Source organism: Coptis chinensis, chromosome 3, assembly GCF_015680905.1.
Source record: "Coptis chinensis isolate HL-2020 chromosome 3, ASM1568090v1, whole genome shotgun sequence".
NCBI classification, from domain to species: domain Eukaryota; kingdom Viridiplantae; phylum Streptophyta; class Magnoliopsida; order Ranunculales; family Ranunculaceae; genus Coptis; species Coptis chinensis.
Window position 1 is genome coordinate 70600819 of NC_141458.1, and position 23964 is coordinate 70624782.

At 36.6% G+C, this 23964-nt stretch overlaps 2 protein-coding genes and 1 long non-coding RNA gene across 4 annotated transcripts; all 3 read right to left on the reverse strand.

Annotated features, from left to right (window-relative positions):
- Nucleotides 1–4265: 4265 nt before the first annotated feature.
- LOC147510618 (uncharacterized) lies at nt 4266–9586 on the reverse strand. Of its 2 annotated transcripts, none has more exons than XM_086602548.1 (8): nt 9118–9586; nt 6705–6842; nt 6525–6593; nt 6090–6161; nt 5792–5874; nt 5569–5700; nt 5054–5267; nt 4266–4455 (listed from the first exon to the last, which is right to left on the reverse strand). In XM_086602548.1, exons 1-8 carry the CDS (start codon nt 9520–9522, stop codon nt 4411–4413), a joined length of 1158 nt encoding a protein of 385 aa, XP_086458674.1. In that variant the 5' UTR covers nt 9523–9586; the 3' UTR covers nt 4266–4410. The 2 variants fall into 2 exon arrangements, with proteins under 2 accessions (XP_086458674.1, XP_086458675.1); XM_086602549.1 differs by lacking the exon at nt 9118–9586 and adding an exon at nt 7513–7965.
- A 1285-nt stretch (nt 9587–10871) lies between these two features.
- LOC147510619 (uncharacterized) lies at nt 10872–16795 on the reverse strand. Its single transcript, XM_086602547.1, has 7 exons — nt 16318–16795; nt 15929–16227; nt 14634–15374; nt 13512–13640; nt 13134–13337; nt 12023–12223; nt 10872–11329 (listed from the first exon to the last, which is right to left on the reverse strand). Exons 1-7 carry the CDS (start codon nt 16586–16588, stop codon nt 11195–11197), a joined length of 1980 nt encoding a protein of 659 aa, XP_086458673.1. The 5' UTR covers nt 16589–16795; the 3' UTR covers nt 10872–11194.
- A 2604-nt stretch (nt 16796–19399) lies between these two features.
- LOC147510620 (uncharacterized) lies at nt 19400–21608 on the reverse strand. The gene is made up of 2 exons (XR_015216821.1): nt 21417–21608; nt 19400–21324 (listed from the first exon to the last, which is right to left on the reverse strand). It is a non-coding gene; the product is annotated as an uncharacterized LOC147510620 (long non-coding RNA).
- Nucleotides 21609–23964: the final 2356 nt, after the last annotated feature.

The window sequence follows — 23964 nt, forward strand, 5'->3', positions numbered from 1 at the left end:
CTTTGGCATAAAAGTCTTAATTGGTGGCATGATTAGGTGGCAAATAAAAGTTATTAAAGGCACAAAAGTCTTGATTAGTTGGAAAACAAATCAAGATTAAATTAAGATGGCACAAAAGTCTTGTTGGATTAGGTGGAAATTGATTTGGTAGCACAAAGTCTTTATGGATGTAAAGTTTTGACACAAAACTTTGATTAGGTGGCACACAAAGAAAAAAATCTTGATCAAGAAAATCAAATGGAACAGTAAATGATCCAGTTGAGTGGTGGAAATTCACGTGATGGATGAAGAAAAAGAGCATTCTCATTTGCTTTAAAAGGATGTCTTCACAGGCAAGACACAACTTTTGCTCCGTAGTTTAGTTTTGTTCTGGAGTTTAAAAGTTTCCATGTATTGTTAGTTTTAGGTAAGCTTGTAATATGTTTTCAATTCTATGTAGTTAATTAAAAATCTTTTCTAAGTCATAAGTAGAATTTCCTTTGTTATTGTATTTTCTTTATAATCAAGTTAAGTTGTTGTAATTTGTAGAATTTAAGGATCATAAGAAAATTGGTTTTTACTTTTGTAAGTTTTAATAATTTAAATTCCAAACACCATAGAGTAGTTCGATTAATTAACCACAAATCCTTCTCACGAATTCCCTAGGTAGAAATTCTAGTGAAGTAACTACAAACAAGTGCCTTAGACTTTAGGTATGGAACTATTTCCTTACTCGAAATGTATTCCAACGTACACGTGAGCAGGTGTTTGAACAAGTGTACTCGAGTGTGTGTGAGATTCGGTTTCTTACACGTGCAAAAGTGCAGATATCAGTGAACATCGTGTCCATGTGAAACAGTGTAGAGTCAAGTTTAGTTCAAACAAGCACACAACTTCAGGCATCCTGGATTATGTGCATACATACGGATGTGTGGGGACCCTCCAAAGGGGCTTCTAAAGGAGGTAACCGTTATTATGTCTCATTCATTGATGATCGTAATGTGGGTATATATGCAAGACACCTTATGAGGTGTGATCAAGAAAACCAGTTGATTATAGTATTTTACGTGTGTTTGGATCTACAACTTACTACAATGTAATTATGTAATTAAGGGAAAACAAGCTTGATCTAAGAGCTAAGAAAACAATATTCATGGGCTTCGCAAATGGGTAGGGATACAGATTGTGGTGTTTTGAAGACAACAAGTTTCTGGTCAGCAGGGATGTTACCTTTGTTGAGACTTCGGTGCTATCTTTTAGCAAGTTGGATAGAGTGGTGATTCTATAGAATCTCAAGCTACTGAGCTTGAGACGTCTAATGTAGTAGACGGTTGGTTGGTTCATGATGATGTATAAGATCATGGAACTTCAAAGAAACATGAAGAAGAGCATGAGTATCCACAACTTGATTTGGCTAGCACTAGGCAAAAGAGACAAGTTAAGGAAGTGCACAAGTATGGAAACAATAAGCTGGTGAAACATTGTAATCAGGTGGATTTAATAGCATATGTACTTAATATTGAGGGTGACGAGCCAGATAGTTTCAAAGAAACTGTTAGAGATGCACACACAGAGATTGGTTGGTTCGTAGTTATGCAAGAAGAGATGGAATCTCTTGATAAAAATCACACATGGGACCTTGTTTTGTTGCCTAAGGGCAAGAAGACTATTGGTAGCAAATGGGTGTTCAGAAAGAAAGAGATCATTCTTGAGTCGAGTGGTACTGGGTATAAGACAAGAGTGGTAGTAAAGGGTTTCTCACAAAAAGGAGTTGACTACAATGAGGTTTTCTCACCGTTGGTCAAGCATACTTCTATTTGTGTGTTATTGAGTTTGGTAGCTCACTTCGATTTGGAGTTAGAGCAACATGATGTGAAAACCGCTTTCTTGCATGGAGACTTGGAGGAAGAGATCTATATGAGACAACCAGAATATTTTGTCGTTGTTGAGAAAGAAGATCATGTGTGCAAGCTCAACAGGTCATTGTATGATTTAAAGCAATCACCCAGACAATAGTACAAGTGTTTTGACACGTTCATGATAAAACATAAATATACTAAAAATAAGCATGATTGTTGTGTTTACTTTTGTAGGCTTCGTGGTGATGACTTTGTTTATCTCTTGCTTTATGTGGATGACATACTTACTGCTTCCAAAAACATAGTGGAGATAGAAAAGTTGAAATCTCAACTTAGCTCTGAGTTTGAGATGAAAGATTTGGGTGGAGCCAAGAATATATTGGGCATGGAGATTGAGAGAGATAAGAAGAAGCGAAGGCTAGTTGTATCTCAAAAGAAATACCTTCAAAAGTGATTTCTAGATTTGGTATAGAGAATGCAAAGTCAATTTCTATTCCTTTGGCTGACTAGGCATTTTAGGTTTTCAGCTAGGTTATCTCCTAGCTAGGTGGAGGAGCAAAAACATATGACTCGAGTTCCTTATGTTGGTGCAGTGGGCAGTTTGGTGTATGTTATGGTGTGCACACGCCCAAACATTTCACCGTCAGTCAGTGTTGTGAGTAGGTAAATGACAAATCCTGGGAAGCAGCATTGGGAGGCAATGAAATGGGTCTTGAGGTACTTGAAGCTAAGGATACCTTGGATGACGGAATTAGTTTATGGTGGAGATACATGTCATATCAGTAGTTATGTGGACTCATATTATGCAATTGATTTACACATACGAGTATTTACTATTGGTTATGTGTTTATGATATATGGTGCACCGGTTAGTTGGAGGTCTATGCTACATGCTACAGTGGTGCTATTTACTACAATGACAGAGTATATGGTAGTGGCAGAGGCAGTGAAAGAAGCTTTGTGGCTTTGAGGTCTTCTAGATAACATGGGTATTGAGCAGGACAGTGTTGATTTGTATTGTGATAGTCAGAGTGCTATTCATTTGGCAAAGAATCAAGTCCATCATGCTAGAACTAAATATATTGATGTCCATTATCACTTTGTGTGAGATGTGGTTCAGGATGGTGATGTAGCACTTGAGAAAGTGCACCAAGGACAACCCGGCTGATATGTTGACAAAGGTTGTCCCCAGAGTTAAGTTCCAACATTGTTTGGATTTACTCCAAATCCTACATGTTTGATGATAGCCCTTTGTGGGCATGGCCCTTCAGGGCGGTTGACGACGAGTTCGAGATATGGTTTAAAGACTAGTTTTTTGGTGGATAGTGTTGATGTATTCGGCTTGGTTCTATGTGTTAAAACCTCGCCGAGGTGGAGAATGTTGAGAAATGGGTTGATTTGGCACTAAGAATGACATAGTGGAAATATGTCAAGATAATAATGTATTATTGATCCGTAAGTTAAGTTTGTACTTACTATATAAATGATTATTGAAAGAGAGTGAAATAACTTTTCATTTGTGAGAGAGTGAGATAACTTTTTATAGGGTTTATTTGAGAGAGAACTTGAGAGTGCATTCTTTGTGAGTGTTGAGAGATTCACTCTTTATGAGTGACTGAGAGCTCCTCTTATAATCTTTTTGTTCATCTAGTAAAACTATCGATCTCACCATGTGTGGACATATACATCAAAATCCGAACCACCTTAAATCACTGTGATGTGTGTTATTTATTTTCTCTTTACTTGTTTTATGTTTTGCTAATTGATATTGTTATTTGGGTTGTACATGGTTATTGTTGACACACTTGACCAACTAGGTCACACACATTTGTAGTTTATGTGTACACCTTTGTTGAAACCACCTTTGTGTTGTTTGACCACGTTTCTGCATGTAGTCACGCAACATGTTATTTCACCTCCGAGTCTCACACAAGTCAGTCCCATTGGTGCAACATTCAGGAAAAGCGTCATCGTTTGCCATGATGCAGATTTTCACATAAAACAATGTAAGAAACCCTAGACAATGTAAATCTGAAAAAGAAAATGTGAATGTGCAAAGGAGGGCATTGTGCAGGTGCCACAAGTTCAGTTGGTAAAGGACTGAGTTCTGACCACTGACCTGCACCATTGCACGCGCTAGAGAGAGTGAGAGAGTACACTTTTAACTTGGGGACTTTTAAGCTTGTAATTGCAAATAATTACATTTGTGCCCGATTAGGATAGTCAAATGACTAACAAAATCTTGGGTTAACCAGTATTACCCTCCACTAGATGAGCCAATTAGGATTTCCCCCCATAGATGGGAAATTGGGGTCTCCCCCCCAATACACACAAAAAAATCCCGAATTTCCCATCTAGGGGGGAATCCTAATTGGCTCATCTAGTGGGGGGTTAATACTCGTTAACCCCAAAATCTTCAAAAACACATTTACTTGTTCTGAGATCTGAATTATACTTACATACATAATTACATTTGTGCACAATCCGGATACTCAGACAACTCACAAAATCTTCGAACATACATGTACTTTTTTAGGTAAAGAAACATACATGTACTTGTTCTGAATTATCACTACTCCAATGTGAAGTCTTCAAGCCATACGAGCACCTCGTTCCTCTTCAAGAGCAACAAATACATGAAAATTAAGCCAGATAATAATTTCAGATGACAGAATTTGGTTTCCAAAACTAGATACAAAGAATCTACATTTGTTGAGACATGTAGTCCTAATTCGATCATTTGAGGGTCGCTCCAAATTGGATTTGGACTTTTAGTTGGATGCTCAAAATAACTGAGTTCTAGTTTACTCTACCTACTCACTTTGGTTGAGCTCATAAGTCCATGAATTCTTGGGTACAACTCTCTGGAAATTGCAACTTCTACATTTCTTGAGAACTATGACATTTAACCATTTTTTTCCCCGGAAGTTCCAAATTTGTTAAAATGTTGAAGTTGAACCTAATGGTGGAGCTGTAAGCACGAAAAACTCCAGTACCAGAAGACGCCAGCTTCCCACACCAATTGTTGAGTTGGTTCCACCGTTAAAGACACACACACAAACACAGACAGACACATAGACAGTGTTCACACTATGCATCACGCACTGCTATCTGGCTGTATACTCTATTTTTGAGTCACTTGACATCTATTCTTCCAGCTTTTGTCCACATCCACCAACACTAAATAAATCAAGGAAAGAATCAGATCAACGTACCATTATGAAACTCCATGTCCTGCCTGGATCATTGTAACGAGCAAGCATGCATCCTTCTTTAGGCTTGAGACCATCTCTAATAAGTGCAGAGCGCAATGCCCTTTCTTTCTGCCGAACAACATCCTCAAGCGGTTTTCCACTGAATTTTGATACTGCAGCAATGCCTCCTTCCATCTTCCTTAAGCCAAGTGTATCTTGATTGGGATTTGGTAAACTGATCCACATGCATAACTAAAGGTTAAAAAGACAAACTATGTATGAAGCTGAAGAACTCAGTTATATTTTCTGACATTTATAATCCTTTTTGTCTCCCATTCAAATTAAATTAGTGACAAAAATAAACCATTCCTTTTTTTTATTCAATCTGATTTCTCCTTACAACTACTTCTATTTTCTGACATGTCCCTCACATTAAAAACTTGGTATTGCAAAATGCAAATTCTAGTCTTTTGTCATGACTAAGCCACATTAGATGAAGTTGTATTGTTAGACCAAATCAATATAGAAAACCTCACCTGTTCATGTTTTTCTCCATTGGTAAAACTATTTGGATGGCTATTTTGGATTTTTCAGCGTCAAATGCCTGGGTGAAGACCGGAGTGGTCATTGGGATTTTCTCTGCCCCCGAGTTCTTGCCAAATATATATCTAGATATACACAGATAACAATCGTAATTACCCTTGTAGCCATATGCGCATGAAACCATGAAACATCAACTGAACTAGGAAAGGAACTTACCCAGCAACATCATTAAATCCAGTTGACCCAGATAGCTTGTCTCCTGTTGTTTCTACAACCACGAAGGGATGGTATTTCCGAACCTGTGATTTTTTGTAAATCTAGTAAAGGCTGATGATCTCTTTCAAATAGACTTTTGAGTCTTTGACACCAATACACCTCTACACCATCTGATATAATCTCTACATTACCAATTTTATGAAAAAGATACTAGACCTTCATTCAACATAATGTTTAAGATGATATCATAGGGCAAGTTTGAGTAGTGTTGCTACAATCGTTTCGGAAAAGAATGTACCTCATAATTTGCAGTTCTTTTCAGTATTTGATACTTTGGTGATTCCAATTCTGGAGTCTTGTAAAATCTCAGCTACAAGAAACCAGGACAACACAATTTAGAAGGCAAAAGGACTATAAAGAGACAACTTCAACATCTTAATGGAGTCATTTTGTAAATGTGAACCCTTAAAAACATTTTCGATAGTGTGGCTGCACATTAAGGGGAATTGTTATGTCTCGGTAACTTGCACAAGTAGATAACACAGCAAGATGAAGGCAGAATGTTGTCAACTGTTCGGCATCACAAAATAAGGTGCGGAAATTTAGATTTTATGTATATCTGTTTTCTCTCTCCCTCTCTTGCTCCTATGCATATATCCTAAAGTTTGTGCCTGTAAGAGGTTTGCAGTCCATATTATTTTTCATTGAACCAAATGGCTCTAAATGTCAGTACCTGCCGCACAACATCCAACAAACCTTCCAGAGAAAAATAATCATTTTTCTCAATGGAATCCCAGAAATCCTACAACAGAATAAGAGAAGTCCAGTGTTATATATTCACCATCAAATTCAAAGATGCAACACATTATGTATGCATGAAAATAGAAGTGTACACTTTCAACTATAATCTTACAACATGGCTGCAGAACTTTTGAGTCTTTGGGTTGATGCCCATGACTGAGGTTCCGGTGAAGACCAACTCTGGTTTCCATGGTAGAAGGACGAACTTCATCACCATTGTCCACCTCGTTGTAATTTCATAAGGTCCTGTCTATACATCAATTAATTACAGTTGATTGTAAGCGTGTAAGTAAAGAACATACGTAACTCGTTATGATAACTAAATTAAAGTTTATATGAAGAAAACAGACTCTGTGTTCCGAAAATTGAGCAATCCATGGAGCTTATGAAAACATCTTTTATCAAGAATATGATGTCATTATGTACAATATAATTAGCTATATCCACGAAGGAAATGGAAGCAATGGTTATAAGCATTTTCAGTATTCTCGTAACCTTCTTGATCTTCAAGAGCTTGATAATCACTGTCTATAATATAAGAAACATGATACCAAATGCATGAACACAATTCTAAGTGGGGCAACATAATATTTACCCTGTAGTCAACAAAATTCAACAATTGAAGTGACACAAATGATTGCAAGAAAGGAACAATTCTTATTCTGAACTGTTCAGCATAAAAGTTTTTTCTTTTTCTTGTTTTTCAATCAACCAATTATGAGATTTAGGGATCTATGTAAGGCATCTCCACTGACATATCTGTTATATACTTCTTGCTAGACCATGTTACTATACACCAAGTAAATGATCATAAATACTCTTCTACATTATGTAACTAACGAAAGCCTAATAACGTTATTTTCTTACAGAATAATGAAGACTAAGAGAACAAGATGGCACTAGAAATTGAAAACATGTACCTCTTTCACATAATGCAACTGCATATTGTTTTGACATAATAGCCTAAGGGTATCAAAGTAGAGCACCAACCCCCGTAAAGAAGTAACTCTAGTAACAGGATCGCTAAACTTGACACACTTATCATACAGTATTGAAATGATTCCTCGCTCTTCAAGTACACGAGGAATAAATTGAAGCAGATTATGTGAAATCACATTTGCATCAATTATAGGCATTTCTTGTTTTTTCTCTTTGTTATGCAGTCTTAAATTGCATCTTAATCTAGAACTGGTTCTTCTTAAAGTGATGTTGGATTTGTCAGTTCCCAACGGAACGCAAGGAAATGTAATGGTTTTTGTTTTGAATGAACATTGGGAAGAAACAATGGACACCATGTTCTGTTGAGAAAATGAAACAGTGAAATTAACTCATATAAGAATATCTGTAACATAAGCTACCAGTATCATTGCCACTATATATGCCTGTATCACATGTTATTAATAAATTAGGTGTAGGTGTTTAACTATTAAACAAGAAAGATGAAAACTGCAAGACTAGGTAAGAGCATTTTTTCTAAATGCAACAACTCGAAATAAACTAAAGTCAACAGGGTACATTACAAAAAAGACAAAGAGAGGATGCATTTTTTTTCACGATGAAAGTTATAGAAAATGTCCATACCGTTTGTTAGATGCAAGCCCTCGTTTGAGGCTTTTGTGCCCAACTAAGCGAGACGCTAGAAATACTCCTTTTACAATTAGATATCGCACAAGCGATTATATTATTTCATTTTTCACATTGATCACACTGCAAATTGCATTCATGCTTTGTTTTTTTCTGTAAGGATATATCTGTACACCTTATTCAATCCTATCTATAAATAGCTGAAATTATACTAAAACTAATAACCTATTTATGACACTTAAATTTAAGCTTTAAAATAATTAACAAAGTATCTTATGATGTGTTGCAAACATCTTGATACTTAGTTTTGCCAAAATTTCAACGTTGAAACAATTGCCCCTAAGAAAGAAAATGAGTGAGGATGACATATGATTGTGAGATTGTACCTGACTTCCTGTCCCAGTCAAAAGGATTGAAAAGTTTCTATACCTACTAAGCCGAAAAAAGGGGACCGGGACTTGGTTTCTATCCACTCATAATATAACCCCCACCGTGCCACCACTTCTGCAGCATGCCATGGTGACCACCACCTCTTAGTTTACGCTTCACATAGATTTTATACACTCTTCAGTCCTCAGAGCGATAAAAACATGTGAGGATACATCATTGGCCAGTACTTTTGCATTCGTCATATCAAAGTTTAGATGAAATCGTACGACAAAAAGTGCATTCTCATGGGGCGGTTTTTGTGAGAAATCCTTATTCAACTCTTGTTCATTTTATAGTACAGATGTCATTCATTTTTAAACTCTCACAACATTATTTAATCCTCGACTCATGTACCTATAATCTATTTGTACAATAGTAGTATAGTGCACGACAAACTTTAAGAGAGACATGGAATGCTCTTCTACACCAGAAGTGTTTTGAAAAAGACTGGAGAATTAACAAGTTACAGTCAACCACTAGAATGGTAGTGGTTAAAAAAATAGTAATAGTACCTGTTTCACGTGGTGCAACACAAAATCTGGGTTGAACAGTTTCTTCAAAAGGTTAATGTTGAAGAGATACCCACTTATCGTATCATGTTTAGTTATTGGGTCCAGAAACTTGACTTGATCATCATACATGGTTCGATCAATCCCTTGATCATCAAATAAATGTGGAAGGTCTTCATACAAGAAATCTACCATTTGCTTCAGTTCAACCTTTGAACTTTGTTGGCTTTGGTCCACTACACTCAACTTAACACCCCAGTTGAATTTTTGGTTAGTTTTATGGACTACACTTCCTTTTCTGAAGGGACGGAAAGAAGCTCCGGTAGGCTTTTGGGGCAGTGAACGTTTGGAACTGACACATAGGTGGGAAATGGACCGCAAGTTCTGGTCAGAAAGATGTCTGGCCATTTTGGTGTTTGTATTTGCGCTATTGGTGAAAGTATGGTTGGACTTCAGAGTTTATAAACCTTAGCCAGATATGAATGGCTCGTGTTTATTTATTTTAAATGTGGATCCTGTAGTCCCAGACTCCCAGGGATGTGTTCTATTTGTTCTAAGATATTTTGAGCTCACTGTGATTTGTCAGATTCAATGCCTCAAAATTTCAAAATAGTACTTTGGGGAATTTGGATGCCTATGATATGACCGCAAGTGGGGAATTTGCTCCCCACCCCACCCAGACCGAGCATCCCGATGGCAGCATACTATCATCCATGTGGTTGCCACACCATAGCGATATGGGTATAAAAATTACCCGAGCTCTTTTAAGTGTTTTTTTCCAATCGGATTGCTCCCTCCAGTACTCTAAGCCATGGCCTTTAAATGAGACGTGCGATGAACACCAAACTCCCATAAATCGAATAAGGATATATTCTATGCTTCTCGAGTGTGCGGCACATCGAATCGTGCAAAACAAAATTGCGTTCAAGCGCGCATTGGAAGTTCATCTGGCCGTGTGAAGTCGCACACCACAATATGACCACTTTGTCCAATCTCATCATGTGTGTGTGTGTGGTGTGGGGGGTGGTTGGCATCTTCGGATCAACTTTTCTGTTGCTGTAGAAAAATTGGGTGTTGTTATGTAGCTATGGGGCTGACGAGTAAAAGGGTTTTCGAATTGGGTTTTTTGGCGAATAGAAGCTAGATGAGCTCTCTACTTGTATCAGAGTTGACAAAAAACACCAATCATCAAGAATTCAAGAGTAAAGGTTTGCCATGTCAGAGTTTTGCTGCTGTATATTTTGCAGGAGGGGTTAACGGAAGGACAGAGAAGGGAAGCCAAGAGAATAGTAACTTGTTGGTTATAGTGCCCCAAACTAGGGCTGTCAATGAGCAAAACAAAGTCCAAGCCCCGCCCTAAATGACAATCACAGAGTCGTAGGAATTCCTTGATCTTGAGTCAAGATCACTATACTTTTTAACTGTTGACTTTGAACCTCTTAGATTGAGTTTGGGTGTTGACTTGCAAATCTTGATTTTCAAAACTTGCCGTCTTTTTATTTGTTTTTAAAAGGCTAGGTAACCTCATTGAAAAAACACTATGCAACAGTGTCTCCTAAAACGTCCTAAATGACTCTTTCTGAAACATTGAGCAAATCCTTTAAAAAAAAGAACAGAGAAAAAAAGCTTTCCCATGCCACCCAATATTTGATAAACGTAAGAATGTATATACGCACTGTGTAATCGGAGAACCTAAAAGAAAATCTGTATATTGGAGAACCTAAAAGAAAATCTGTATATTTGAACGGCAAAGGAGCTTGGCAAACTTAGGTCAAATCAAACAAGCATGACATGAATGCACACATTATCATTCTGCAAATGTACAAATATATGGCCCTTCCACCCCCTCGGTGGAAACTACCACTATCAAAGCAAACATAAAACGAAATAAATCTAAGAACAGATAAAAATAGAAAAATACACGAGGGAGCTCTAAACCCTGAGAGAATTAGGGTCTGGCTCCATTCTAACACTCAAAACTACCCAGGAGAGAGATATTGCCCCAACTCCCGAAGTAAATTAAACAAGAGGAAAAAAAGGGATAACTTACAACCCTAGTATAACTGATTAGAGAATGTCTCTATTGTCTTTGTAAGATATGGTGATGGTGGGGCAATGATACGATTTTAGCTAAGAAGGGCAATAAAGCTGCGAGTAATGCATTTGGACACTCCTCATGTGGAAGATGACCACACCCTGATACTGCAACTAGTCTCTGCACAAAAGTAAAGAATAAAAGATATATTACATAAATCATTAATCAATTTGTGCTATTATTCCATCAATTGTAGAAATAAAATGGTCAGGAAAATTGTATTTATTTGGAATGTAAGGAGCTCAAAAGTCAAACGACTTCAAAAGGTGCGTGTGGTTGTTCTGGGTACTTAGAACTAAAATCAACTGAATAGAACTTAGTGAAGCATCGACTTAAAGCATAAATCCCACTTGAAAGTATCAGATCTTAATCAAATCCTAGATTGTCAACCGTAGGCTCCAGTTGCCATGACCCAAAGATCCTAACCAATCCTAGAATATTGCATAACTTTTGATTCATTATCGTCGTCTTCGTCGATATGACTATAATTATTGCTATTTCTCTTAATGTCATTTTACTTACTATATATCCTCCTAGTCACAAATGTGAACCAAAAAGAACAGGACTGTGAACTGTGAACTGTGAACTGTGAACTGTGAACTGTGAACTGTGTCTAACCCTAACAGACAATTTACGGATTCACTTGTTAGACAATTTATCCTATGCTTCAGAAACTCTAGTTTAATTTTTAACCCAATATTTTTAGGTCTTTTAAGACTGAAAGAAAACAGGAAAGTCAGTAAATCAGTTCTGGTCGCATCATAACTTTCAGAGAGAGAACTAGAACAAGAAAAGTAACCAAAGAAGACTTACAGAATTTACAAGCTTTGAAGCCATAACTTGAGCTGATTTTAATGAGACAAGCCCATCTTCAGCACCTGCAATGACCAAAACCGGAAGCTCTTTCATCGACTTCAATAAAGCTTCTGCAGTTTGTGACGAGAGGATAGTTTCATACGACAGCCTGCCTATTTCGTGAAGTGCTTCATCCCAACCTTCAACACAAAGTGGTGCCTGATTTCAAGCGAAAGACTTCAGTAACCCAACAGAGTAGGACACTCTCGCAAACCAAAAATTACAAAATTTCTTAACATTAAGTGATAACTGTTACAATGCGGTACCACAATTCAGCAAGTAGGTCACAGATCTAAGAAAAAGAATTAAATTCTCCCTCTCTCAATTGGAAAATTGAAAATTCCTTCCATAATTATTTTATGTCATCACTAACAGCGGTGCAATGTAAAAACTGGATTAAATACACCAATTAAACAATCCCAATCATTTCAAAACCTTTGATTTTTAAATTACTAGTCTGAGAACATCCAAGCATGGAGTCCCCCTTTCTTTTTAAATCAAAACTTTTATCAATGTGGAAATTCAAGTACTGGCCAATACAAATGTAAGTACTGCACCTTTTAAGAAGTCGGTAAGGGAAAAAGATTAAAACAATCACAAAGGTATGCAATTATAGAATCCAAGTCACATATAAGCTCCCCAAAATGAAGGCAAACCCTTGACAAATGAAAAAGAATCTTTCACATTGAAAATGAAGTTTTCATGTAAGCACTATTGCTTAAATCTCAACTTCCCACACAAATAATTGTGTGCTAGAAGTTGCCGAATAAAGCAATGTCAACCTTACTGAAGTTGAGATCTCCATGTCTCTATTTTGAAACTAAACCACTTGTTTTAAGAAATTCAGATTACTTATTATACCAAGAAACAAAGCTTTGTATGCTAGAGGTTGCTGAATACACGAAATGCCAAGCTTAATGAGGTTAAGATTTCGATGAGCCTATTTTGAGAATAAATTACTTGTTTTGTTAATTGCAGATTACTTTATATACTCATGAAACAAAGTAATGCACTTCTGTTCATCAACAAAACAGTTAAGCAACTGAGAGTGGTGTGGAGTGTGGGCTACCTTGTACAGGTTCAAAACCTCTGTCGTTAGCTTGGTAGCATCATGCCACGCTCTTCTATTTACCACTTGGGTAATCTCAGTCCGCAGCAGAGGGCGAACCAAGTGCTTCTTTCCCAGCGAAGTCCGTAGGAGGATCCTAGCAAAGGCAGGTACTACTTCTCTTGACAAGCTGACACTGAGCAATACCACCCCCTTGATATCAACCTAAAATTACATCAGATTCTAGAGTCAGCACTGTATGACCACAAATTTTACACTCCAATAAACTAATTTGACATTATTAAGCCATAAATTTCAACATATTTGAACAAATAAATTCATTCTATACTAAAGATCCAAACATGAGTTATTAACACATAATAATAGCAAACTACTTACATGTACAGGATTTACAGATTCCTGTGCTCTTTGTGCAGCCTTCAAAGCAAGCACACCTCCATCATCATGGCCAACGAGGACTACTGAAGAAAACCCCATTTCCAAACAGAAAGAAAGGAGAAGATCAACCTGGGTATAGAGCATAACGATCGTATGTTACAATCTTAGACAAGTCCCAAAATAATAGCAACAAAAAACTATCTGAATAAAGAATGTGTAATCATCACATTGCTATTTAGGTCGGACTTGCTTTTCCTCAAACCTCAAAATCATGCATAACGCAAAAATATAGGACATTTCTGACATTTGTTGATCAACTTCAGAATGCTAGGTAACCCCAGAAGAGAGTTTAATTTGTATCATTCCAAGTATGCTTTACACAACCGGCTAAATTCCACACATAGATCCTAGAAGAAAACTTTTCTTTGATAATTAGACCTTATTCCCTAAAGCGGATTAATTTCCCTCTTCCCCAAAATCTTGACCATACCATCAATGTGTTGTCCCAAAAATGATGTCAATTTAGTTTTTTATATCATAATCTTCAGTCAATGAATTACCGCTAGTATTCTACACATCATTTTTAGTACTTCTACATGTCTATATGTTCAGTTGTTATCTTTACCTCAACGTCTACAATCTTTTCCCCTTTATTATTGGAATTTCAAATGTTAGATGTAAAACCATAAACACTGTCACCAAATCACTTAGTAGGAATTGAACTTTTCACTTCCGCTTTCGAAGGATAGTAGGAACACATAGTTCATGGAACTCGTACAAGAATAATAAACTACAAATATTACAGTAGTGATTATAATTATCCTAAATCACAGGATCAATGATCGCAAACCATATTTTGGAAGTATGACCGACTTCTTAAGACCCCTCTCCCCACCTTCCTTACAGTTGTACAATAGTCAAGCAGCACATTCCAAACTTGTTTATTTCTTTTAATTAGTAAAGTGTAAAATTTACACATTTGAACATTTGATTTTTAATCTTAACCCACCGGTGAAGACACTCTCTCTCTCAATAAAACAGGTATCGTGTCTCGTCATAAAACAGGTGACAGACAAACAGGGGAAATAAGAATATTGAATGAATAAAAAAAATGACAACCACCTGAGTCTCAAGCTTATAAGGATTAGGCATTTGGCTATCTTCCCAATCCTTTCTCTGTGGTCGAGAAGTTAAACCCCAACCTGGACGATCAAAAGCAGCAACTGAGCACCCAAACTGTCGTGCCAACACTCCCATCACATGCCTCCAAGAGAACACTCCACCTCCAAATCCATGGACCAGAACGATACCGAAATTTCCAGTTCCATTTACATCTCCAATCAAACTTTCTGAATTCATCATATCGATTTTACTATCTCCACCCTCTAGACTCAAAACAGGGATCTCATCAGAAAAATAGACAGGGGGTGTTGCAGAAGACTCCAATAGTGGAGCATATAGAGAGGAACTATGAAACTGATTACTAAAGCTCCTGTGAAGATGATTAAAGTGGGTTTTGGATTGAACAGTCGCAAGCGGCCTCTCAAGTGCAAACCTTCCGCCTGAGGTCATTCGTGGTGAGCTACAACTGTGATTGTGTTCATAAAAGGCAGTGGAGGCTAGAGACCGAGCAGGAGGTGATTCAGAGGGACTGAGCTTATAATGGATAGTAAGGCCTTGGCAAGAAATGAACAAGCTGTCACTATCTGTAAGTAGTCTAATTGGAAGTTCCCCTTCATCACGAACAGTAGCAGAAGGTTTTCGCCTTGTTTCACTATCACTTTTTGGGGTTTTCCCTGCAGAAGGTGTGGGAGATCGTGGAACCTTCTGGTAGCTAGAAAATACATTCTTGCAAGATAGAACCTGAGATACACAAATAAAGAGAAATATAAGAGAACAATGTGTAGGTCTACCATTTGATATGTGAACTTCTGGAGCTCTGAATCAGAAAAATGCAAGCAAGATGAAAAGAGCATCCCAGAATCTGATAAATGTTTTACCAATTCAAATGGTAAATATTGTCTTCTGGAGTCTATAAAGGACTTACAATATACTGCTGAATATCCAAAGGTTTCTTATTAAGCTACCATCTTATTAAAAAGATGAGCAAAGCATTACATGGGGTCTCTTCAACTAAAAGTCTGATACAAACATCGCCGAAAAAGATAGGAGGGAGTCTCTGCTTTGGAGGCCTCTAATGTCCCACCAAAATTCGTACAATAAAATTTACTACTAAAAGTTCTTCTCCACTAAAACTGTGATACAGACATTCCCCAAAACTATAAAATGGTAGTCTCCCAATTCAGATCCAACAAAATACAATTAAACGACTTCTAGTGCACCTAGGGAAACAAGCAAACATATAATAATTCCTTCTAATGGATAAAAAGTAAAGTCTAAAGTTCAAATAACCTTACAGCTTCAGGGTCGACGCGGTGAAACATGAGCTTCCTCCGAGCTCTACAGCTAGTTCTATAAGCAATAACAATATGTCCAAGGGCAAACACAAGAGAAGACAAAAACAAAACAGGCATCCCCCATGACTTGTTCAAATGAAGCTTCTGTCTAGCCAAAGAAGTTGCTTCGGCATTCCCATTGGCCGAAAACAAACAAGCCTTCACCGACAATATCAAAATGGAAACAAAAGAACAGAAACTCGTCGTCCCCAAATACGGTCCATGAGATAACCCAGGTCCATCACACAAAGAATAAACACCTACCAAAAGCATAACCCAATACAAATAAATGAACAGTACAAGTAGAAGAATAGAATGCAAGATACAAGATAACATATAAACATACATACATGTAATGACAAGAGATCTGATAAGTGAAACAAGTGGAATATCCATGAACGAAGTTCGAAACCCATATCTTCTCAAATGTTGTTTAAATCCATGACAACTAACACAAGTAAAATGAGGTAGTAAAACAAAGGGGACCATTATATCACCAATAGCAACAATAACAGGTGCTGATAATATCAATAATGATGCTACCATTGTTAACATAAAAAATACTGTTCTTATAAATCTTTTCACTCTCTCTAAATTCCCTTTCCCTCCTCCTGATGCCATTATATTAAACCACTAGCCCACTTCAAATTAAACTCTTGTTATATGCCTGCTACTTTTAGGGACTTGTTTGTAACGATGCTTGTCATTTTTTAAGCTGAACGATTCAATGAGGAGGAGGAGATTTTTTTTTATGAATTTTTTGAGTTTGGGAATGGACGGTTATTGAAGAAGTTGTGTGTGTTTATTTTATTTTATTTTGAAAAACCTAATATTTTATTCTTTGGAGTCATCGTTAATAATTAATTAATTAACTATCTGAACGGTGTGCTTATAAATTACACCTGTTATGTCTCTGGCAACCTTTTTGAATTCATTATGACAATTTTACCCATATGATGTTGGCCTACCAAGGCAACGTTTTCAAGTTATTTTGATTTGAAGTTTGAACAAGTTTATAGTTGACATTTAGGGTGTGTTTGTTAAATTTTAACTCATGGAAAAGAAATGAAATAAAATGGGTGGTTCGCTATAAAATGGAATGGAAATAAAATAATTTTAAATGGTATGGAGAAAAAAATAATCACGTTTATTTGCAAAAGCTATGGAAATGAATAATTGTATTGTTGGGTGGGGTGTATTAGTAGTAAGTCCGTATCTATCTATTTCATTTCCTTTCCACAAAATTTGCAGAAATTAATTTGGACATGAAACGCTTTTCCATTTGTTTAGTATGGAAAAGCGTTTTTTTCATTGGGTAAAAAACAAACGCCTTAAAAACTATAGAAAAGGTGGACCACTCTTATTTTTCTTTCATTTTCATAGTGTTTCCATCATAACAAACACACATTTAGAATCGTGAGTGTAATGCAACTCCAATTTAACATACAATAAGCCTGTGCTCATGAAAATACAAATGAAACGCAGTCCTTGGACTGGAAATGACTCAAGAAAGCAGCGAGTAATATATCATGTGTTTCGTGATTCGTGAAATTTATTATTGGTTCTTCCTGAATATTAGACGTGTACTTTTGAATTGAGACCAATATGACTTGCATTTTTTCGGATTGAGAAGACTTTAACACACCAATACCTTGCCCAACAGTATCCATAAACAAAAAAAATTCTCAATTTTGACATGATGTTGTTATCTTTGAGGAAGATCAACTAGAATTATCGAAAAAATAAAGTAGGAAAATCAAATAGTGGGTCGCATGACATTTAGGACCTCTTCGTGGTTTGTTTTTCAAATATTCTACTGAAAGCGGCCCAGTCACTCATATCACGGGACAAAGTGAGTGTGTAATTTATTCGACCATGGTTCATTGAATCCAAGTGTGTTATCCGGGGGATATTTTGGGAAACCATCACAAAATAGGGTAAACATGGGCGGTGAGAACTGAAAATGGTTAATTGGAGCAGTTCCCAAGAACGTGACCGTTAGATGAGAGAGAGTGAAAAATGAAGAGCAGAGTATCGTGGTCGGGACCAATGCTCCAAAACCACGAACTGTCACGCTTGGTTATTATACATGGGTCCCACATTCGGCCACCTCAATAATCAACTCATTATTTGCCACGTGGAGTGTATGCAGGGAACCTAACATGCATGAAAGGGATGGTGCGAAGTAACGGTCAGATTTTCAAGATTCGTACGGCGATTCTTGATTCTTTTTGCAGACGCCCGTATCGGTTTGCTCGTGCATCCAATACGTATCGGTATCGGACTTTAGTGTTTGTTTAATATAAACATTCTCTGGCTTTCACGGACGCTGCTAAAGTCCATTTCTAGTGTACGTCCAAAGTTAATTTTTTTTTTTTTTAAATGATTCTGATTCCTTAAATTTGTATAATAACACTGGTAATATATATTTATATGAGAAGTCAAAGTAGGAATCAAACTTTTCTACCAAAGTATAAGACAAAATGAAAGGTATGTATGCAAGGGGGGACCTAAAAAGGGAGTATGGGATACTCAGTCACCTTGTCATTCCAATTCAGATGCTGAGGTGTTGTGGGCCTTTTCAGTTTCTTCTGAAATAGATAATATCAGGACCCAAATTGTCAAATGGGATACTATTGGACGTGATCACACTCATTCCAATGCTTTTATTTGTTGGAAAGTAGAGCATGACACCTACTTACTGCTTGCATGAAATAATGTGTCTGATTTTAGTCCCCATTTTTTCAAGTGGAAAAGAGCATTTTACACTTAAAATTATAGCAACTTAGCTACCAAATATTCTTCCTTTTCTAATTGTTTCCCTTAAAGGGGTTTTAAGGACCATCAATATGTCTTCTCCAACTTTTTATTAGTTTGGTAGCAAATAACATTCTGAATTTGTGATAAAAGAAGGATTTGGTTGAGAAGGAATGGTAGAATTGGGTTTCACATGGTTACACTATTCACGGCATAACATGATGCGAAGTGCTATGTTTATATGTTTGTACATTGACTTGCATTATCACCCTTTATAATACAAGCCGGTTATATTAACTCCACTTTATATAAATTTCAAATGAATTTCACCACTAAAAGTGAATTTATAAGATGAATTAAGGACTGATTTTTGGTGAAGATAGTATTTTCATAATGGAAAATTTTCTTACAAAAAATCAGCCATCCTAAAATAATAATTGTAAGTGTTTTTTCATTTTGTCCAAATTTTATCCGAGCATTTACCACATTTTAACTTCGAAAAGTAAAATTTCCGATTCCAATACCACATTCAAACTATATATATATATAGTCCTGCTCTCAAACGGATGTAGGTATACGGACTTAATTTTAAAAACAAAATATCACGTGAGAAAGAAAAAAAAAACCCATCGCACTGCAACTTAAAACTATGAAAAGAGAAAAAAAAAAGGAAATAACCAAATAAGTGAATAACTCACTTTAATATTCTCTCGATTCTCTCCCACTCTCTCTTCCGTTATTTTTTCTCTTACCCTGTTCTCTGTCTCTCTCTTTAGTTTAAAAAACAAATGAACAATTCAAGGCCAGTTGTTGATTTGTTCTATAGTCCTGTTACTCCTGATGGATTCTTTCTCATCAGTGCCAGCAAAGATTCAAGTCCGATGCTGAGGAATGGAGAGACGGGAGATTGGATTTTACTGCGAAAATATGGGATGCATTGATTGGTGATGAGAATCGTCCAGATGCAACTCCAAGAGAAGTCGATTATTCTGCTGGGTCAATTGCGTGCGTTTTTCTCCTGGAAGGGAATCTTATGCTTCAGGATCAGAAGATGGTACCATTAGAATATGGCAGACAGGTCCTATGAAGTATGAACCATGATGATGGCGAGATTCCAGCAAATGGGTCAGTTGGGAAATTAAAGATTGCTGTGGATGAGGTGACACGGAAGATTGAGGGTTTTCAGGTTGCCAAGGACAAAAAGGCCGAAGAAAAAGAAGAGTCATCAGATGTCTGAAGATTTAGTTTATGCAGTGTGAGCTGCGATAATACCTTGTGTGTATGGGTATGCACATCTTCTTCCTGATATTGCAACACCCTTTTGTTATTTAGTCTTGACCCATACATTTTTTGTAAGCTTTACTCTACCTTTTTCTGCATTAGTGAATACCAAACGTAAAGATCCCCAACGTGTCGAATTTTTTTTTAGTTCAAGGTATCTGGCAAAAGTCAACTATTCTTCAAAAAAAAAACTTACCAAAGCTCTAATCTGGATCCAGTACTGCGTGCAGTTAAGTAGCTATAATCCGCCATGGAGGTGTAAATGGTCTAACAATCCTTTCAAGATCCTATCATATAGTCTCAACTGTTGGCGTATTAGACCATTTTGCGGTCCTATTAACCTTACTCTATAGTATGCACCATTATGGGTCGATCCAAGGATTTTTTTTGATGATCTATGTATTTGGTTCTTCATCTGAACAAGAGAATTGTGCTTTTCTTATGGTTGGCATGACAACTTTGAAAAAATGATTCTAGCCTCTAATAGTGTTAAATATGATAAGTGTAGTTCAAGTGGTCATTTCCACGCAGTATGAGAACGAAAAGTTGTTGTAGGGCATCTCACCAAAAAACAAGACAAAGTGACCATGCAGTCCAGTAAAGAATTCAGGTGGATGACTGTTAGCCTTACATGTAACCCCAAATTAAATGCAAAGAGGAAAAACTGGAGGAAGACTGGTGATGTTAGGCAGGCATGAGGACAATAGAATACTGCCAAGTAGGATGAACATGATCTCTGCAACTGAGCTTCAATCTCGTTCTTCAACTAAAAAGGATGAAAGAGCTCCTCAATAGAGTAATGTACTATTCAACCAAGGACGAAAGACCTCCTCAACAGAGTAATGTACTACTGTGCAGTGCAACAATTGTGCTGATCACATTACTGCAGTTATTAACAAGGTCTACAAATTTCAAACACAAGTTTCCCTATTGACAATAATAGGAATTCTTCATTTCATACAAGATAACAAATCTTACGACAAGGATAAATCATACAGGCACACACAGCTTTATATCCATATGTTCACAACCATATCTATTACAACGGGCATTCGTTTATGACCCTCCTTGAAGCCCTTGTAACGAGTCAGCCATTCTTCCTGAACATGGTTATTCCAGCTTGCGATGTCCAAGCAACAAGCACAATAAAAAAGAAACAAAATACTTAAAAGAAGATCTATGCACTCTTCAAAATACACCCCTCCCAGTATCCTTTAACATGTAAACTTCAAAACTCATCCACTAATTGTTCACCCAAAGAATCATCATCTGTTGCATCCTCATCTATTGCATCATCGTTGTATAAGGAAGATTGTTCACTGGTAGTCAATTAACACTATAATAAGTATGTGGTTGCTTTACAAAACAATAACAACAACATCCAGCGAATAATGCAAATTTAATTTCTTACTGATTTATGAGCTTTGGACAATTCCTTGCATCTTTGTCGCATAAGGAAGACTGTGCATTGCAAGTCAATTACCACTATAATTATAAGCATTTGGTTGCTTTACTAAAAAAACAAACAAATAATGCGAATTTCTTACCGATTTATGAACTCTGGACAATTTCTTTTATCATGAGTCACTCCAACCTGGTTACAACCATTGCATCATCTGGCTTTATTTGTTTCCCCTTCTTGAGTGCTTTCTCTTTTCCCCTCTTAAGCCTTTTTCCGCACCCTTTTGTCCTCGCTTGACTTGGTTCACAGTAATTATTTTTTTCAGGTACTCCTAAACATGTACCAGAACCAAAATTATGACTACTTTTATCCAGCGGTGCTGTTGCACTTGTACCACAACTAACCAAGCTGTTAATATTTTTAAGTGCACTACTTAAAGTATCAGTAAATACTTTAGTTGCTTCCTTACTTCTAAGGGCTTTATCAACTACAAGTGTAGACATGTGAATTAATTCACTCCGCTTCATAAGATACGATTTATCGTCTGTTATCTCAGTTCCACCCTCATTAATGACTATCCCTGTCTTTGTTGTTTTACACCAACGCGTTAAAATGTACTGGTCCGGCAACTTATCAAAATCATGCATCCTGTTCAAATATGATAAAATGTGCCTGCAAGGGATCCCTGAGCTCTCAAAAATTTTGCAAGTACATGAAGCAAAATCCAAATCCTTTTTATACATAATTTCCCGCACCCTAGACTTTTCTGCCATTTTTCTTTGAACTTTATAAACTCGACAACTTTCATTCTCACTAAGAAGCTCAAATCTATAACTCAAACTCTCCCACAACTCGTCTTGAAATTTTAAAAACATCTTATGTGTATAAACTTCAACCATGTGTACCAAAAAATTGTGGAGCATTTTCATTTTTGGTTTTTCAACCATATCTTTATTATCCGCCATTAGCTCTTCATGGCGTTGGCGCACAAGTCCCCTACCAAACTGAACCATAAAATCTACCAATGAATTTTCTTTTGAAACATACCTTTTGAATAATGAATGGGCACTTTCTGCTTTCGTTAGCTCTTGGACATGCCAAAGAAAAAATATGATTCACATATCACGGGCACCCATTTGGATCGGATATCATACATTGAAAGTAGCCACTTATTTTCATGTAAGCCACTCCTCTTAACTAGATCCGTCCCACTTCAAATCAAACACTTCCTTCGTCCTCGGATCCCCATATGCAGTTTGAGAACCCCCATAGTACTCAATCGTATTTAGGCGTATCTATTTAATTTCTCTGAAAACTTCATTAGTATGTGCCAACTACAATACCTGTGATAGAATATACAAAGGCTTTCAGATAATGCGAGTTTCAAAGCATTCAGATATTTAAACAAAATGCATGCATAGTCTATATATACTCTCCACAAGATTCAAATATCACAATATCAACAATTCTTACAAAATGGTTCAAACTAATGCAAAATACAAAATGCATGCATATTCCTTCGTCTTGAACTTTTTGTTCATTTTCTTTGAAGTATCAGATCATGGAGTAGCATGTTGTTTTGTTCAAATTGTTTAACGAGTGCACGCTTCTCTTCCCAAAAACTGAGTCCTTTACTCGATCTTTGCAGTTGTTGCATTAAAATAAATGTAGTCGCTTATCTCAAATTAATAAAGCTCAGTTAGGGAATCAGTTTTTGGAAGTCGGCATATAATTGTTGTTCTTTAAAATTGCTGGAAGCGGCAGCATCAATGGTACCGTCATCTGTGAATTTCAATGCAGAAGTCTCAAAAACCCAATCAAGATCAGTGTTTGAACTTTAAAGGGCAATTTAAATGACTTCTAACTAAAGATCAATGTAGAAATGTCAGAGCATTATACATCCCCAAATCAGACATTGTGTCCAAGCAAGATCTTGAAGCGAAAATAGGGAGAATATAGAAATCAAAACAAACTTAAATAACAAAGTGCAAGGACGAGGAAGTTTACATCATCAAATTGTTTTATTTCATTGACGCAAAAAGCTACCGCAGAAAGCTTATTTCAATAACTCTGCTGGTATACAAATTGTTGGAATCAATTTGTTATAAAGCAAAATTCATTTACTGGTCTGATCAGTAGCATAGTTCTTGAAATTTATTAGAACTTTAATAGGGTAGGCTGGCCTAGCCATCCTGCTTTCAATGTCTTGATCACGATCTGCCTTCAGATTTCGGGGTGCATTTTGTATCTTAGTAATTAGTTTCCACCAAGCAAAAAAAAAAAAAAACAAGAGAAAGTCACACGCTTTTGTTTTACGGTATATGTTGTCATCACTATTTATTGCTTCACCTATTTGCACTAATGATCAATTGAGATAAATGAAAACTGGATCATCTTATGATCATGTAGCAATGGTCACCTAAGCTAAATGACTCAAAAAGTCATGGGACATAAAATCTTGTTGGCAAACACACAATCGGTCAAAAAGTTCATCAAGAAAGGTTGTATATCTTAGCGCCAAGACCGATAGTTTTACTTCTTATCTTGTTCCTTGCTT

Coding starts and splice junctions, on each gene's coding strand:
- LOC147510618 (XM_086602548.1), bottom strand. CDS start 9,522: ATGGCCAGACATCTTTCTGACCAGAACTTGCGGTCCATTTCCCACCTA. Junction 6,843..9,117: donor TGTTGCACCACGTGAAACAG/GTACTATTACTA, acceptor ATTGATGTATAG/ACAGGACCTTATGAAATTAC. Junction 5,701..5,791: donor GGATTTAATGATGTTGCTGG/GTAAGTTCCTTT, acceptor GTGTATATCTAG/ATATATATTTGGCAAGAACT.
- LOC147510619 (XM_086602547.1), bottom strand. CDS start 16,588: ATGGCATCAGGAGGAGGGAAAGGGAATTTAGAGAGAGTGAAAAGATTT. Junction 15,375..15,928: donor ACCGCGTCGACCCTGAAGCT/GTAAGGTTATTT, acceptor TGTGTATCTCAG/GTTCTATCTTGCAAGAATGT. Junction 13,641..14,633: donor CTTATAAGCTTGAGACTCAG/GTGGTTGTCATT, acceptor CTCTATACCCAG/GTTGATCTTCTCCTTTCTTT.